The following is a 19,094-nucleotide window of genomic DNA, read 5'->3' as shown; positions in this document are numbered from 1 at the left end:
AGTTTTTCAAAACATGGTATTATCTTCAGCCCTGACCTTTGTGGCTATCTTCTCTATCATTAACAATTCTTCTACATCGTTTTTGACTACCAGCTCTGGATACATTTTGTTTTACTGATTTTACCAGTGCTATAAAGCATGCCATATTCCTACTCCTACTCGACTCCCACAACCACATAGCCATTGGCTTGCTCAGGCAGCTCACTGTAAGGAATTCGGAATGACTCAGTTTTCTGCTCAAAACCAGGAACCTTTCAGAAGTCACTTCTTGTCAGGAAACAAAGCTTCATACTGTGCATGCAATTTTAGTCTTAAATACATAGATTAGCACTTAGAGTCCATTTTGTTTGAAATGGTCAAAGCTGCAGCAGGATGAACCAGCCTGCAATTGTGGCTGGTGTATCCTCCCCAGCCTGGGCAGAGGATGGAGCTTCTACCTACACAGCAGATCCTGCCACAAGGGCAAATCCCAGTCGCCAAAACCAGCATAAGACCTAATGTCAGGACAGGGATGCTGGAGCAGGTCTCACAAGGTACGGCAGCAGTTTCCCATTTAGGAAGTATTAATAATACATGGGTGAAAAAAGACTTTGGAAGACAAATAATGAATTAAGCAATAAATCTCCTGTCACCTTCCTTTTTGTTTCTTGCTGCCATTCTCTCAAATAATCTATCAATTCACAGTAAAAACATTTGGGCCTAGTGATCACACATTATCATTTTCTCCACTACAATAACAATTAAGGGTGCAGTTTTCATGTTCTCACATATGAAGAATGTTTTCACTTTTTTCAAAACAACAGAAAAAATATTAGTCTTGCGAACTGCTTATAAGTTACAACCTGTTAACAGCTGCTGTGACTTTTTCGCAAGTCACTTAATCTTCCCTTCTGATTTTTTTAATAACTTATCTTTTTCCTACAGAGTTTGATGTAAAGACCAAACAGAAATGTTTGAACAGTAATTTAAGTATGACAAGAGGAACCAGAAAAATTAGTGCATTTTCTTGAATGAAAAATACATTATTATATAATAAAATTATATGACTATAACTTTGCAATATAAAGTACATTATAATAAAAAATACTGTCAATTGAGTATTGAAGTAAATGAAACAGAATATTTTAACTTTTTTAAATTAAAACAATTTAAAGATTAGCAAATAGATTTTCCTCAAGGATTTATTTCTAAAAAATAAATTTTAAAAACGTTGCTGAACTTTAAAGTTACTAGCATTTTACTCTTAGTCCTTTAAGTGTGTTTTAATGCCTTTATTTTCAAATCATAGGCAGTTGTTGCAACTATTATGAGATCTGAAATGAGCAATATTTGAATATAAACCAACTTTAATCTCTTCTGGTTTAAAGTACTACATTGGAAAAACCTTTAACAAAATTGAATTCATTAGCTTAGGTTGTAACTACAATATAAACCAGCATACATTAAATACTATAATCACCACGTCCTTGCAGTTACCTTTATGTGCATACTTACAATATGGTAAATTTACAGCTCCATAGAAATTGCAGGCAACTCAAAACCTAGACACACTTGCAACATTATCTAAATTTAGAGCAAAATGATGTAAGAGCTGTCTTACCAGTGCCCTGTTGGAGAACAGGCATGGCTGGGGCAGGACCATGAGGCCAGGGCAATGTGGTGGTACTTGTGGTGCTGACAGGTGAGCAGGGATGTTGCTGGTTACTACTTGAAGATGGGAGCTGATGTGCTGTTTGTGCTGCTTTCTCAATGAAGCACTGTGCCAGAAGACCAGCCTGCATCCAGGGAGGGAGTGAGGAAGATCCTGTACCTTGTCCAATGGAGAAGGGAGGTGAAAAAAGAGCATGAACTGGTCTGCTGCTTTTTTCTCCATGCTCGGCCTCAGACCCCTATTAATTTGGAATCACTCCGCTACAGGAGAGAGAGAATAAAATCAGGGTCTTATCAGAAAAGAATCACTCAAAATTTAATTCCAACTGCAAGGACCAAATCATGATATGTGTTAAACATGTGCAAACACTTGACCCTTTGGGATGGATTAGATGTCCTAAAACTTCACTACTTTGTCAGCAATGTGTTAAATCACATGTATCACAATTTTTAAGTTGAAGACGTTTTATCTATGCACATTATTGCCATGAGATGTTGAAACCTGAGAAAAGACTAATTATTTTTAGTTGCTAAAACCCACAATGTTTTTATAAGAAGTTTAGGGAGGGAATAAAGATATGGGGAGAAAATGTTGAAAGGAAAAATAGGTGGAATCAGGCATCATTTGGAAACCTTTGCTCACAAGGGTACTATTGCTTAGACTATGAAAATGTTGTTTAAGTGGCTGTCATCCTCTCACTTTGTCTTTATTCATTGTTTCTTCACCTCTTCTTGGTATATCTGATCTTTATGTCTCCCACCCCCCCCCCCCCCCAACCTATGCCTCTTCACGGCTTCTCACAGCAGATACTTTACAGAAAGTGCCACCGGTTTATTTGAATTTAAGGTAATGGAAGCAAATAACATTTTAGTGGCAGAGAAATGAGTCCAGAACACTTACAGCTTATGCTTTTATATATCGCTATACTGCAGTGTTAAAAATGATGGCCTGTAATTACTTTAAAATACAATTTCCACTTCAAAAAAGTTAGATAATGCTTTCTACTAGGTGAACTCTTAGCTCTTGACCTATGTTCCTGTGCACAGCTCTGAATAGCCATCTGGAAGGGCTGCACATATTGCTACACCTCCTGCATGTGCATATGATTACTGACACCAAGGAGTACATAGGAGTGACCTTTTAATGCTCCTATACTAGGCAAAATGCATTTCATTTTTAATTTAATATGGAATAGGACTTAATAACAATGTAAGAATGAATTTGGGAAGGAATATAAAGTCTAAATGAGGAGAAATAGTTCACTGACAGCCATTCAGATAATATACAGTTTTATCAACTCTTGTAATTTTATTGCTATGCAAATGAGGAATTTACATGGTGATGTGTTTTTTGGAAAAAAAATTATTTTCAGCACACAGCCTTAAAAACATACCTACAAGTCCTTATATTAATTTTATGAAAGTCTTTATATATGTCATTGCTACTCATTGTACAGGTATATGAAGTCACTTAAATACCTGTGTTTCCTTCTTATCCTTGTTTTTGGTGAATTTAAGACTGCATCAGCAAAAATTGCTTTAAAATATTCCACTGAAAATATTAATTCTAGCACTCAAAAACATTTCATCCTCATAAAAACAGACTGCTAATGGGATCACAAAGTTCTGAATAAAAGCCAGAAATAAAACCAGACTAATCTAATAACTTCTTCATAAAAATTTTAACAAAAGACAAATTAATTTAGTTAAATTAAGTGTGCTCATAGACTAGGGTGAGAAACTTCTGAATGTTCCATTCACTTTGTTCTAGTAAACTAAGTGGAAATCACAGATATCACAAAATGTCTGAGGCTGGAAAGGACCACTTGAAACCACCTGGTCCAACCTCTCTGCTCAGAGCTGGATCACCTACACAAGGCTGATCAAGGCTTTGTCCGGGCGGGTTTTGAGTATCTTCAAAGAGGGAGACTCTGTATCTTCTTTGGGAAAACTGTGCCAGCTACCCTCAAAGTAAGAGTTTCCTGATGTTCAGACAGAACCTCCTTTGTTTCAGTTTGTGCCCATTGCCTTTGGTACTGTCACCAGACATCACTGGGAATAGGCTAGCTCCATCTTCTTTGCACCCTTCAGGTATTTAAACACATTGATACGATCAGCTCATCTTTAATCTCTTTTTCTACAGCTTGGTTCCTAAGAAATAGCTAAAAGGAAAATTCATATGAGTAACCTATGGACACATCTATTTGTACAAGATCTCAGCTGTTTGAGGGGTTGGGGTTTTTATGAAGCTGGAAAACAGCTTGTGTGGGAAAACTAGAATTTTGCACCTGTAGTTAGGAAGGTAGGATACTCCTGGAGATGCACATTCGAGAGCTGGGAGATTCTGGCATTTACTGAAACAAATAGTTATTCAGTGTCTGAAATTGCTCCTGAGTATATTTTGATTACAGTGTGAGCTTGGTAATAAAGGAGGCCCTTGAGAGAAAAAAGATTTGCAGTCAAATATTAATATAATTTGGAGTATCTCCCAAGCTATAGCTGTTGAGTTTCTCATTGATAAGCCTTTCTGCTGACTTGTGGAAAGAGTCAGAGTTGTTGCTCTCTGCAAACAGGGTGTCGAGTCCCGCTTCAGGCAGAAACAACAGTTCCCACACTGGTCAGTGACAGTTTCCCTTCTAGCGCCCAAAATGACCTTTGATTTTGATCCCAGACCTTTGCATTCTGCCATTTTTTCAACTCCATTTCTTGACTCCTATAGGCATCATTGAGGTGTGCTGCAATTCCAGATACTGGCACTACTTGGCAATTGAGGTACTACTAATACCAGTATCAGGTCTTCTAATGCTGGGAAAGGAAGTGGTTTATCGCACTGTATCTGTTTTATTGCACTGGCTTGTGGAGTTCAAGAGGAACTGGACCTGTAACCAAAAGACTTATTTTTAAAGGGGTTCTTAAAATTTATTCTGCTTTTCTGGATAGACACAGAAGACTTTCTCTCCATTTCATGCCTTGTGACCACTGATGGGATTTGTGAACATAGTCAATACTTGCTATACCATTGCTAATTCTGCCAGCTGCATCACAAGTGTTTTAATAACTGCATGATCTTTTGTTGTTGTTCAAGCCCACTTCTGGGGCCAATATTTTTAATATTTTTTTTTTAAATAAACACAGTGTTACTGAAAAAAGCTGTAAACAAGAAGCCAGATGCCCTTGAAGTCTTAATACTCAGGCAGCTCTCTCCCCCAGACTGCATAATCTTAATTTCATAAATTTTAGAACAATCTGATAATTTTTGAATCTTTGGCACTGACAAGTCTTTTAGACCTTTGCAGTTCTCAAACTGCAAAACAGTTCCCTCATTCATAATGTGAGTACAGTTCATAAAAAAATCCATTAACATTAATGAGGTAGTTAAAAAAAAAAAACACCACACTATAAGAAAATCTCTAAAAATTATATAGCTGTTTTTCTGCTACTAGTCACCCAGCCACTGTTAGGAGAAATTCGTTAAGTTTCCTTTACAAAGCTAGAATCAGAGCACTGAAGAACAACCAAAGCTGAGCCTCATCCTCTATTCCTTCAGTATCATCTTTAAAAGAAAAAAAGGGGAAAAAGGAAAAGGTTTGCACTCTGATCAGCTTTAGCAGTTTCTCTCAAAAAGTTGAGTGGTTTATCAAATATATTGTGCCACTTCTTCATCCATTCAACAAACACAAATCTGTCTCTTACTTCTGAAACATTATTGCAAAACATTACATAGAAATAATGTAAAAATTAGAGAACCCGGCAGAACCACCATTTTGTGTGGTCTAATACAAAGTATACACTCTTGGTATAGTCAGCAATTAAATGGTTGTCGGATGGTCTGCAAAATTAAAGCACTCTGATCCTCTGGATCATTTGTTTATCTATATCCATCTCTATATGTAGCATCGTAAAGCTTATCAAGCTCATCCAGGTTACTAACAGACATAAAGTCAAGCACACAGGAAAACTATGGAATGGCTAGGGCAAAGTTTAGAGTCAACTGAAATTATTTTGCCTTTGAAAAACAAGGCATGCATATCTAATAGTACAATTAGGATAGCCTAGCAAAATGAAATATATATAGGAATATGTATACAGTCTCATGCTAATCATGAATTTGTCTTGTAAAGGGTAAGTACTATTGAAAGTACTTTAAAAAATTACTAACAACCTCAGATAGAGGTTAGTGTCAAAGAGAATATAACTAACTGCGATTGAGATCTGCAGCAGCAATTGATATAAACATTGACATTAATGTTGAGATACTTACGTGGAAGAATTCAGCACCTCATAAACCTTTTTCCATGCAAAAACTGACCTTTTAAGCTAAAGACAGAGTTGCCTGTCTCTTGCATAGGAACTCAGCATGCCCAACACTGCTTTTTCCCCAGCTGCCAGAACAAATCCCTTTTCATCCTTCTTCTATATCCTTTTTAGGACAGTTGCAGTTTATGATAATGATAAAACAATAACAAAATGGAATATTTCCTGTGACTTTAGTTAGATCTTTAATCAATAAAATATACTTCTCTGAGTCTTACCTGAATAGTGTGTGTTAGAAATTGGCTGAGACCACTGCAAATCAGTATAAAATGATGATGACCAGCTCCTTTATAGAAAATTAAGCAATAAAGAGCTTTTGTGTTAGCTTTATGTTTTTATTGATAGATACCATACTACAGAACACACACGTTGCCGTTATATATGAGAAAAAAACATAGCTGTTTCAACAGACAAAAAATAAGGTGCAGTTGATTCATCGGCTCCTTTAAGAGAACTGGCATCTGGACCACATGCACTTCAAAGTTAAATGCTGTACTGAGATGGACTGCTTTGAAGTACAGCTGCTGATCCAGACAAATTTTGGAGCCGAAACCAGCATATGAATCTGCTGTACTCTGAAAGAAAAAAATAAAAAAAAAAAGACTATTTCAGATGCCAGTTTTGACTCATTTTAGAAAATTGCTGTCTGGATCGGCTGAACTTCAAAGCAGAACATCTCAGTGCAGCACTTCCCTTTGAAGTGCAGCTAATCCAGATAGTGGGTTTTCACTCCCCCCCTTTTTTTTAAGTAGTTAAAATTGGCATCTGACCTTACCAGTATTTCTCCTCACCCTCTGCACATTCTTCTTCCCTTTTCCCTCATTTCTTCTTCTTTTGACCTTTCTGAAAAATACAGCAATACTCATTATCTTGTTAGCTCCTGCATTACCAAAGCTACTATAAAGAGGGTGGTTGTGGGAATAGCCTATTTCAAGTCACATAATAGACAGTGGCCAATTACTGCCCATGGTTTATCACAAAGTTTGTTAAAAAGTAATGTTTAATTTTATCATTCAAGAGAAATAAACCTCAAAATAAATCCCTTGTAACTGCTTGCATTCAGAGTATTCAAAACCATATTCCCATGGCTCTGCTAACTCACATTAATGGTCATTAGCCCTGGTATAAAAAGTAGCTGAGTTTAATAGCATTTCAACTTTAAGAAATTTTTTCTGTGACAGAAAGTTGTCCTTCACAGCCAAGTCAGGAAGGCCTTAAGAAAATGGGTTTACTGGGGAAGGAATGAGTTTACTACAAGCAGAGTTTGTATGGCTTCTGGCAAGGGGAGCCAAGGGTAAATGTAATGTGCTCACCAGAACGAGGACAAAAGAGGAGCTAAGACTTGGTCAGCCATGAGGACTTCCCTGCAGTGGAACTGACCATGTTTTAAAGCAATCTCTTCCTTACCCCAGTTGTTGTCAGTGCTATTTTGTAACAGAGGCCAGGGGGGAATGTATTTCCCTCTGGAGAAGTGTATTAAAGTCAACAACTTACTCTCTTAGTAAAAGCAAATCTGGAAATCTGCTCTTCATATTGAATATAATCATGGTGTTGGCTGCTCAAATAACCACCTACTATAGAAAAGTTTTGAATAGACTAACAGCATTCTCTGTTACACTGGCCTGTCAAAAAGTTTTGATCTTTTGATTGAGAGATACTCAATCCTGCTGACTTATTTTTGCAGATGGCTTGTTAGATCATCACAGGAGTAAACCTCTGAGGAGAAAGAAGTAGGCTGAACAGTCCTCAGGACAAACTCTGAGGAACAAGAACATCTGGTTTTATAAATAAAAAGCTGATTTTGGGGGAAAAAAAAAAGGCTAAGCTCTAGCATAGGACAGTGTTTGTGGATTGTATTTGGAAGAGTTTTATATTTCCTGAGTACCTTAAGTCCTGCCAAAGCAACATCACTTTGCAGACAAAATGTGGGAGCAGGGTCTGGAGCGCATGCATGGAGAGACCTGCTCAAGCCACATGCACAAATCAGGAATGGTTTTGCCTAACCCCTCTGGGCTCAGATCTCTGAAATAAGCATCCTCTCCTCACCTCACAGGTCATGGGTGAAGGCAGCTGATGTTTGTGAGGCTTGACACAGGAGCTCAGGAATTGTTACTTCGCCTAGCAGAGAGGGAAGGAAGTAGGATTCATGTCCTCACACAGAACAACATAATAGGAAAAAGAGAAACTAACTGCTTATTTTAGGACTGAAGCCAAGTGAATGAAAAACTATCACGCATTTTAACATTGTCAGAATCTGTAATTGCAAGAAATCCAGATGAATGTTAGAGGGGCACCCTTCATTCTGACAATTCCCAACTTCTGACTGATTTTGCCACTCCCAATATCTTTTAGCAATGTACATGTAAGGAACGCTCCCATTTGACACTAAATTAAAAGACAAATCTTGAAGACATGCTGCCCTCTGTTAAAACTGCAAAGACAAAGCATTCTAGTACAGCAGGACAATTTAATGACAGCATCTCATTTGCTGAGAAATAACTCTGCAGAGAGAAAGGACTGGACAATGACCAGCATTTTATTTACACAGGTCATGAGACATGTCACTTGGGTGATCTGTTCTTGTCAGGCAGTCCTTAATTAGAAAATTCCTAGAGAGAGCTTCTGCTCCCACTATGTGCTTATTAAAATCTAAAGACAAAAGGAGTTAGTAGAAAAGCCTGAGAACTCAGGTTATACTGGAAGGCAGAAGTCAGCTGCTGCTGACATAGGGAGAGGCACTCAGGATGGGATACTGGATTTTGAATGAAAAACTCCTGGTGCTGTTATTAGTGAGTATTTTTAGCATTAAAATATATCTAATTGGATACATATAAATATTTTAAGCTTGTTTAAAAGACATTTTATGGTTTGCTTACAGTAATACTCCCAAGCTTAATGTAAAACTTGCTATAAAATATTCATCAGCCTTTTTTTAACTTGTCTTAAAAACAATTTAAAGTCTTTCATTTTTTTTTTATTATTAAGTTCATGTACTTTAGACCTCAGATAAAGGGAACAAGGGTTTGCAATTGTAATTGAAATTATTTTCTAGAAGTTTTGATGATCTAAGTATGGGGGACAGGAAAGGAATTTCCTCAGCTTCTAACTCCCTTCATTTCTGGAATTCTTTAATTTTAGCTTTTATAGCCTTCTTAGAGACCAGGCTAAGACCTGTGTTTAAAATCAAGTTTAGCATCACGCAGTAAACACCACCTATCTCCTCTACTGGGGATATGGGAATAGGATTGTAATTGTGCATTTGCTAAAAGATAGCCTCATTTCAGCAGGCATTCATGATTTCAATCGTCTGTGATCAAGAACTGCACTGCATGCTGATTTTGAAGTATCTCTCAGATACTTTAAAAACTATAACCATAACCACTTTATATGCATTAAAAAATACTGTAAGTGTCACTAATCTGTAGCCTGTCTGCTTTGTAGCTGGTGTGGCTGGGACTGAATTTCTATTTGTTTATTGATACCTTCCACTGGTATGAAGACGAAGATGCTTACATTTATACACGGATTATGCTGGGAGTAAGTACAAGTTTGATTATTAAAGGGCTCCACAAGAAGTATGTATGCATAGTCTGATTTTATTGACATCCTTCATAACTATATTTTTGATACTTCAACAGTAATATTCTCCTACAAGAGTATTATGTTAATATGGCATTCTCTTTATTTTTCGCTTCCTATACCAAGCTTGTAATTTAATTTCCTTATACTGTTATATCTACAGTCAGCCCTGGCTTGGGCAAGAGCTTCTGCAACGTGCCTTAATTTTAACTGCATGCTAATCCTGTTACCCATCAGTAGAAACCTTATTTCATTCTTAAGAGGAGCAAGCATTGTAAGTATCATTTCTTACATAGCCACATTATTCTCCCTTTTTTATTTCCATAGTTCAGCAGTATTATCCATATCAAACATTTTCCAAGGAATTTTAATTTTTGATAGAGAAGTCTATACACTATTGCTTAGTTATTACCACTTAAATTCATGACTGAAGAGAAAAGAATGGCTTGTTTAACACAGTGCTGTAAACGCAACACTGATTTTGGCAGCCACTGCATATCATGGAGTCATGAAGAGAAAAGTGAGGACCTACAAAAAAAGGGAATGTAATAATGCAACTTGGCCAAATGGAGGAAATATGCATCCATCATGTATATCCTGTGTAGCTACAAAGTAAAAACTGCAGAGGGAAAATGTACAGATAGATAAAAGTGAGGGCATAAGGATAATAAGGAACATATTTAAACCCTTTTGCCTGAATGGCCACCATTCAGGTCTTACTTTTTTTACACACGTTTTTGTAATGGAGTGGTCATCTGGTCAGATGCAGTGAATTCACTTGCAGTGGATTACTACAGTCAGGGCAATTCCAATACCACACATTTGGGTAAAAAAAAACACTGATCACTTCATGACTCCAAGAACAACGGGAATTTAAAAATGGTAACATTATTTTGTTGTAAGTTGGTTCTCAGTTCAGTTCTACCCCTTTTTTTTTTTTTCCTTTTTTTCCTTCAGAGTTAGAATTACATTTCAATCAGTCTTTAGGCTGGGAATCAACACCGTTTTATCATTGTCTGAGACCAGGAGCTGAGCATTTAAGAAAGCAAAGTCTCATTGGACTTCTAAATCAGTTTGTGAATTAGCATTAAATATATGCATGCCCAGTTACATGCTGCGTAAGAACTCAGCGAACTGGAACTCTTCTCATAGAAAATCAATGTTTTGATCTCTGGACAATATTCTGCTTCAAGGAGCACGGTACACAGCAACTTGACTGGCTCCAGCATGGTCAGCACAGGGCTGCATCCAGTGAGTGACTCTCCAATGAGGTGCTGTGGTTTTGGCATTGCACACAGCAGTGCTCCAGATACTTGGAAGATTTATTAGTTAGGAAACAATGCAGATACACGCCAGGATCTTTGGCATGGCACTGTGCCAGGTCAAGAGATCAATCCAGGCACCCACAGCACCATTCAGAGACTGAATTAGGTCCATGAGAGCTGTCTAGGTTCCAGCAGAGCATGTTCATTTTGTCTCACTTAAGCCTGCCCCAGCCACAGGCCAGCTCTTTGCAGAGGCAGCCAGCTGGCCATGAGCACACCACCATGAGCACTTCTAATAACGGGAAGACAGCTCAGGAACACAGAAGACACCTGAGGTCTAGACAGCCTCACCCTCCTGGGGTATGCATTTCATAAAAGCAGTGAAAATGTTTACATTGCAAGCTGGCTTTGCCAACAGTTCAGCTGTGTTTATGCAGCTAAACCTGAGCTTGCAGAGCAGTGGTAGCCCATCATGGTATCCTTACACCAGCAAATGAGTTAACCACCAGCCCAGATAAACCACTCGCAAATCACAGTTAAATGCAGCAGAGTTTTATCAAGATTGTTATTGAGCCCCTACATGAGCTTAACAGCTTAAGAAACTCTGGAGTGTCACTATGCTGAAAATAGTCACCTGAACCCGAAAGTTAAGGCTAACCCAAAACTTCCACTGAAATCCTTCAATATTCCATTTTTAAAAGTACTGAACTCCTCTCTTCTTTCCAAAATGTGAGTTGTAAAGAGTAATAGGAATGATACAAAAGAAGTTCTGCTTTTTCACCAAGTGCTGTGGAGAAGCACTGAGGAGACAGCTTGACAAAAACATCACATTTCACAAGATGGTTGCCTATGGAATAGCTATAAATGCAAGTAAGCATTTCCTCTTTTTTTCTTTGCCTTTGAACTGTTTTGAATTTCACAGTGATTCTGCATAATGCTGTCTGTAATCCCTATCAGCTCTCAGGCATGCTATTTTAGTGCAATCATTTGGTGACTGCAGCTTTAAATAGGTGTAGGAGTCCCATCTGATTAACTATTTGTAACCTTTTTGCTTGAGAAAAATTTGACTGTTAAGTCAATAACCTCCCAACCTGGATAACAAGTACTAGCTGCCATTCAGTCAACATGAGCAGCTTGTATTCTCTTAACATTTAGTGTAAATGAGTTTCATTAAACTCCTGAGGGTAGACGTTGGGGAGATGACATGGCATTACAGTCTGATTTCCTAAGGAAATTGTGCTTATGAGTAAAACCACTCATCTGTGCACCACTACCTCTTCTTCAACAACTTTTCAACCAAGTAATAAATTTAATCTGAATTTTTGACAGGCAGCTGCCTCAAAACCTTAGGTTTCTAAATTTTTATTTTATTTTTTTTTTTAAATAGGGGATGGGTACAGGGAACTAATGGCACCCTTGAGGGAAAAAATGGATCTTGAAATCAAAAGTTACCTGTTCTGCTGGTGCTAGTGACTTACTGAGTTATAGGTTGAGCCTCGCTGGGAAGAAGACATGGCATCTTCCTGTTCTCCAAGTGATTAAAGGACCTGAAGAAGACTGAAGCTTGTAGGAATTAAGAGAACCTGAGGCAAACAGGAGATAGTATGGGGAAAAGGGATATGCAGAGAAGGAAGAACAAACGGCAACATGAGGAAGTACATAAGCACATAGAGATGGAGAGGTATCTGAGGCATATAGTTTTCTTAGAAAATGTGAATGAGGCACAGGTTTATTTGCAAGCATAAGACACTGCAGGGTAACAGTTCTACCCCCAGGCTGTTAGAGTGGATCCTGAACCCAACATTTTTTCAGTCTACATGGGGGAGCTGCCTTTGTGTGTATAGGCTTCTAATGTTCCCACATAGTGAGACAAGAATATGAAGTCAGGATTGCCATCAGGAATCAATAGCTGAAATTTATCCTTTGTATGGAGTGCTGAAGAATTTAAAGGAGATTAGGGATGAGAAAATGCATCTTATAGGGCATTATGATGATTTACTTATCTGTTATGGCCATTCATTTATCAGAGTTCAGTTTCAGCATAAAGCAGATTCTTACAGAATGCAACATTGCTTCTTTAATTAACAAATCAACCCAGGAATGTAAATTAACCAACTTCTACTTGGTGTATAATTTGTCATGCTCCAGAAAGAAAGCGAAACGGCACAGTCAAACCTTTAATGTTTTTTGGGTTTACGTTCATATAAAAATGTTTGCTAGTGCATTAAGGTGGATATTCTGGGAAGTGCAAGTCTATCAGAAAAGTGATTACTTTATGGCTTCAGTAATTCCAAGGAAAAAGGCACAGGAGATGATGTGAAATGACAGAAAGCACCATTATTTAATTCTATCACTCTCTAGGGAAAAAATGAGGGTTCATTGTTGGGTTGTTATTTGGGTTAGGTGTTTTTTCCAGAATATAAAATCAACAAATAGTTGACGACATATTTGAGGAAGAAAATAAAATACAAGGAGGTCTAATGAGCAAAGCATGACGACTTATGAACTCATGCTTCCCTAGCAGACAAGCGAGAAACAATTACCATATTTGGGAAAACACTGCATTACTGCATAGTCAGACTTGGGGAAGAATGGCCAGTTGCCTGAAATTAAATTTCAAATTAATTAAAAAAAATAAATAAATAAATACAGTACATATGGTGAGAGATACATTTCAGAATAAAGAGGTATCCACCAGTATACCGAGTCCTTTTTAATAAAATTTAAGTGTTAAAATGATGTGTAAACATGCCATTTTCCTTTCAACTGACACATTACTTATCCAAGTACTACCTATATTGCCTTTGTTACACAAAAACATAGTCAACTTCTATCAGTCTATTGCAATTTAGTAACTTTTAGTCAAATTAATGTTCTTCCCTGTATGATCAATAGCCTAAATGTGGTGGCAAGAAGTTAAACCAATTTGAAGATCAGATCAGTAATCTTAGCCTCACAATATGAAATTGTAGACGCCTTTATTATTAAAGTAACATGTATTCATCTCAGCATGCCAGGTGGTGTTATTCCAGCATACGTATTTAATAGCGTGCTAAAAATAGTCAGTACGACGTTAGTATTGTCTGGCTTCTAAGAGGCATCCAGCTCAGCCACGGTGCACATGGCCTTGGAAGAACTACATCTGTAACTTCTATTTTTCATCAGCTCTAATACAAATTCAAGAGCAGGCTTTAATTGGTCAGGTCATAAAGGGATATAATTAGAGACTAGTGGAAGAGGGAAGTTGGAGGAAAGAGAGAGAGTAAACAATGCTATCTATAATCAAAGGCATCATTGAAAATTCAGTAAAGGGAATTCTGCTTAGTTTGGCTTCCTGCGTTCTGCATGCCTGTCTGTGATAAGAGCTGTCTGGGAGTTATTCACCCACTAATAAATCTTCCTTATAGACCCGTAACTCTGCTAGAATAAAATCATAGTTTCATGCACTCTCAGTTTGATCAGTGCAAATCATTCTATGCTTTCTAATGCAAAAGAGACTTTTCAGTCGAGACACAGTTGTCTGGAGCCTAAAGATACATACAAGAGATAGTAAATAACATTTCATACAAGTCCTTCCTCTTAATGTATTGTTTTTAGCCTCTTAAGAAAGTACATTCATATGTTTTCTGATGTGGGAAGTGTTGGGAGAGTTTTATTTTACTTTGACATACGGTGCATATTTTGAAGAACAAACTGCTTCTTGTGTTGTTTTGATGTTTGCAGAAAGGCTATATAGATATATTGCTCAAAGACTTTTTGAACTATGATATGAATAAAGCTTAAACAATTAAGGGAAAGGAGGGGAAGGACAGTAAGGCACTTTGTAGTTAGGTTGTTTGAGATGGTGGTTGCTGCTCCTTAAAAATTGCAGCACTGCAATTTTCTTTAGAAACATGAAAAACACAGACTGAAATACAGCAATGCCAGGTACTTTTGGCTTCATACAAGCACTGAAAAATCTATAGCTAAAAATACCAGAAAACCTTTCCATTCACAACCATGTTTTGGTAGTGGTGGCTGTGTAAAAAGCTTTGGTGACCCGAGTCACACTTTTGTAGAAGTGATGAAGTTTTCAGGGAAGGAGATGCTTATCTTCAAAAGAGGTTGAGCTGATATCTCAGTGTTGTACTTCCAGAAATGACAGGAAATCCAGTTTCCATTAAACTGCATTTTTTTAGACATGCTGCTTAAATCCAGACTTAGTGCAAGGACTACAAAAGAAACTACATTAAATTAAAGATTACAAGCTTCCCGCTAGGATAAAAAATGGTCCAAGCCATTGAATTCTTTTTTGATGTTTATGACCATTCTAAAAAAAAAATAATCCAATGCAAGTATGTGTATGGTCACTATTGTAATTTTTACCGAACCTGCACCTTTTAGTCCACAAAGACATTATGAAACGGAATGAAGGTTCCTGTGTAACTAGAAAAGGCACAAGGCAGTGTGTGGCTAAAAAATCCAGGCTTGGTCAGGCGCAGAATTCCCCATGCCTAGGTTAGCTGCTTGCAAAGCTATTCTCTTCACTGTGGGCAGAAAACCCAGTATTTGACTCTTTGATTTTATCGTGATGGGTTTGTTAACCAAAACATTTAACTGCCTGCAGCAAGCTCCAGTTTGATTATTATCCTGTACAGGCATGCAGAAAAAGAGTGAAATCTTGTTCTCAGATAAACACATGCAATTTCTGTTTAGTTCAATCAGAGTTGTGCATGCTTCACTGAAGGCACAATTGGCTGAATAAGACTAGCTAAATTGACCAGACTTTCAAGATAATTTAATTACATGTCTTTGTATTTAAGAATATGTACAGTAAACACACTGCTCTAATAGCAACCCTTTTCCTTTCTCCCTCCTCCCAATAAAACCTTTTATTTGATCTCAGAGATGGATTAGATGTAACATCTTGGGGTCAAATACAAATTAATGTATGTTAGGTGCTCCAGACTTTCTAGATGACGCTAAAAACAGCAATGAAAAGCCTTCAGTCTTCATGTAAAAAAACTGTTTGTTTAAAAGATTACATAATTCATTCTGTACTTTATATTTGGTTATGCAGAATGAGAAAAAAATTGAAATGAAAATCCTAAGATATAATACCTTAAACTTTGCTCTCATGGTTAACTTCCCTAAGTGGTGCAGGGAAAAAAACTCACAATTGTTCTAAGCTCAGATTTCAGAAATTTGCATATTAATTTTGGAATTGCTTAGTAAATTCTATACACTGCAGATGCAAAGACCTTCAGAAAATGCACTTTAGGGATGTAAATGTAAAATATTTTAGCTAATGGTAATGTATCCAGTGCAAGACTTTTTAGTCTGCCACAACTATTGTACATTAAATGAACCACACTGAAAAGGGAATTAGATCTTTGCCTTACTCTTACCATCCAGCTATAATTCACTTTTAGATTGCATTCATTTTTTCCTAGCAGCACACAAAACCCATCAGAGGCATTAATCTAATAACACTCTAGGCAATATTTAAGATGATGGGACACTCAGGTAAACCAACATATTCAGTATATCATTAGTTTGAATGTTAACAGTTTCAGTGTACCATTATACTCTGTACATTAACAACTTCCACAGAAAAGCTTGTAGAAAAAAAAAAAAAAAAACTCTCCTGTTCGTTCTGGAAGTCTTCTATGCTTTCAATATCCTCTACCCATTAGCTGAAACCTGGAGGGAATATCACCCAGAAGGGAAGGTGTGGTAAATCTCAGAGAAGTGGGTATGATGATATTTCCATTGACATAACACTTACAGGAAAGCAGAACAATATGCAGATAGGCAAAATGGTGTCCTTTAAAAACCTGCAGAAAAATCTGACTAGGTAAAGTTGCAGAAAGCGGATCATTTCTTTCAGGGAAAAATTGCAGTATGACTACTCCATTAAATCTTTGGCTCAAGACCTTGGGAAGCTACATCCATTCAACCCATTTTTTTTCTGTTCAAGACTAGAAATAAATACTCTGATAGGAAATGTAGACCTCTGTCTGTCTGAAAGAAACTACCACCTCATTTCACCCTCAGCACCTGGCATACACCAGATAGCACCAGGTTTCCTATTGCTGCTGACATAACTAGAATTTGTACAAATCATGTACAACCCTGCACTTTGAGTAAAGTGTGGGATTTCATAACCTCCTAAACAACGGAAATGTCGTAATTTCGTGCAGACTTCACAATCTGCAGCACTGCTTTTTAAAAAATCTATATGTTTTGTAGGTGAAAGAGAGAAAGTGTGTTATGCTATGAACAGATTCAAACCTCTGTCTGTAGTCAGTTACTATTCTAAATGAGCAAGGACAGTCAAAAACCTGCAGTTTACATGCTGCGGAGAACCCTTGGTAAAACAACACTATGGATTATAACTGTGTGAAACTTACATGGTCCCAAGGCTATGGTGACTATTACATCATACCAGAGTTATAACGAGCATCCTGCAGGTGTAGAGCACAAGAGGCCCAAGCACCAGTAATCGCCAGCAAATGCCAAGATACAACTGCTCAGTAGATTTACTCAGAGAACCACTGTCAGGGCTTTCCATCCTTTTAAAGATTTCTCTCCCCTTTCCCATAGTCCAGTACCACACTACATGCAGCATGTAACTCCATAACCTACCACAGACTGTGGTCTGTTCCCCCACACTCCTGTCCTCCGAGTTCACTTTGAGATGTCAGAGAAATCAGGTCCTTGTCAAGCAATGACTTGGTTCTCTTCCAGCTGGATCTGATAGCACCCTTACCAGGCCAAAACATCTGTTCTGAAAGGAGTCACTTGTTTGAACAGTTTCCCCCCTTCTCACTCAGCACTTAAAAGTGCTGTTACACTTAAATACATAAACAGTGTTTATATACTGCTTGTACATCAGTTGTACGCTGGGGAACAGATTGCCACAGCCCCCACACAGATGCCACCTAAACCCTGCAGCTCAGAAACTCTCAGGCTTTTAGGTTTTGACAGCCTGAATCCACACATTTCACTTGCTGCCTGTGGTCTAGTGTAACCTTCCTTCCAGCATCCCAGCACTGCTGAGGTGCTGGGAGCACCCTCTCACATACAGATTTGCAGGAGCATTTTCTGCCTGACGCTGGCTGGGTTGTTTCACATGCAGCACCTAATCCATAACAACGACATGCCAGGTCACTGAGTTCAATACCCTCTAAAGCTCAGTCACGTCATATATGCTATTTCATAAAATGACCAACCTTCAGCTGAAAGCTGCTTAGATTGCTTGATCCCATTATCCCGTTTATTGAAAGGTTATTTTAGAGTCTCATTCCTTTGATGGCTTGAATCTGTCTTCTAATTTCCAGGCTCATTTTATCTCTGTGCAGTTCATACCCATTTGGATTCAGTCTCCATTCTGCTGAAGCTATTCCAGCTTGTATAAATAATGTATTATTCATTGGGCCAAAGATTCAGAAAAAATGGGAGCTTGGTTTTGCAGTTTGGGTGCTCAGGGCATTCCCTTGGGATGCTTGTATCAGTAAATGTTTGATTATTTTTATTAAGGGTGTCATTAGGAGACAGCTCACAAGCGAATAAATAGTCAGCCCGGTGACTAGGACATGCGATTCAGTTTAAAGCCCGACTTCAAATTCAAGGTAACAAGGATTTTCAAACAGGCCTTTCACCTCTTAGTGAGTACCTCAGCATGGGGCAATGAGGTGAAGCAGGTGTTAGGGAGTGGCAGGGGGAGTCCCCAAGGTGACATAATATTTTGAATGAAATGCAACCTGAAAGTCAGCCAACCCCAGCACATCTACTGATCTAGAAAGATCACCTCAGAAGAAGAGAGTGAAAATGACCTCGCTTCAGCCTGGACACATGGACTAACCTACTGTTGGGGAAGAGAGCAGTCTTCTACCTTTTTGCAATGCCTGCTTTAAGCATGTACATGGCCAGCAGCCTACCTCAACTCGTATTCCCATGCCCACAGCTCTCCATAGGTGCTGCAGAGGAGCTTGACTCCAGCACCAGGGTGAGGGAGCTCTCTAAGCGGATATGTACCTAAAAGACTTAGCAATACCAAAGTATTGATGCATTTAATCCTGTGTTTTCATCTGTGATTACACAGTGACTAGCACAACTAGCACAGTAAGACATTAGTTTTATGAAAACAGTTACAATTAAAAAAAATGAGAAAAAAAAAAGAGGAAGAAAAAGGAAAGAAGAAAGAAGGAATAAGAGAAAGAAGAGAGAAAAGGAGAAAAGAAAAAGAAAAAGGAAAAGGATAAGGAAAAGGAGAAATAAGAAAAAAGGAAAAAAGTAGAAATA

General features: G+C 37.9%; 1 protein-coding gene across 1 annotated transcript in view; it reads left to right on the top strand.

Annotated features, from left to right (window-relative positions):
* Positions 1 to 19,094, top strand: part of NOX3 (NADPH oxidase 3) — a 169,886-nt gene that overhangs the window by 122,932 nt on the left and 27,860 nt on the right. The window contains 3 exon segments of the mRNA XM_062640781.1: positions 9,406 to 9,501; positions 9,707 to 9,817; positions 11,594 to 11,678. Coding sequence (XP_062496765.1) covers positions 9,406 to 9,501; positions 9,707 to 9,817; positions 11,594 to 11,678 — 292 coding nt within the window.

This window comes from Pezoporus occidentalis, unplaced genomic scaffold (assembly GCF_034315485.1).
Source record: "Pezoporus occidentalis ecotype Australia unplaced genomic scaffold, CSIRO_AGI_Poc_V1 ctg67, whole genome shotgun sequence".
Taxonomy (NCBI): domain Eukaryota; kingdom Metazoa; phylum Chordata; class Aves; order Psittaciformes; family Psittacidae; genus Pezoporus; species Pezoporus occidentalis.
The sequence above is the reverse complement of the archived record's forward strand: the minus strand, read 5'-3'. Positions and strand labels throughout refer to the sequence as shown.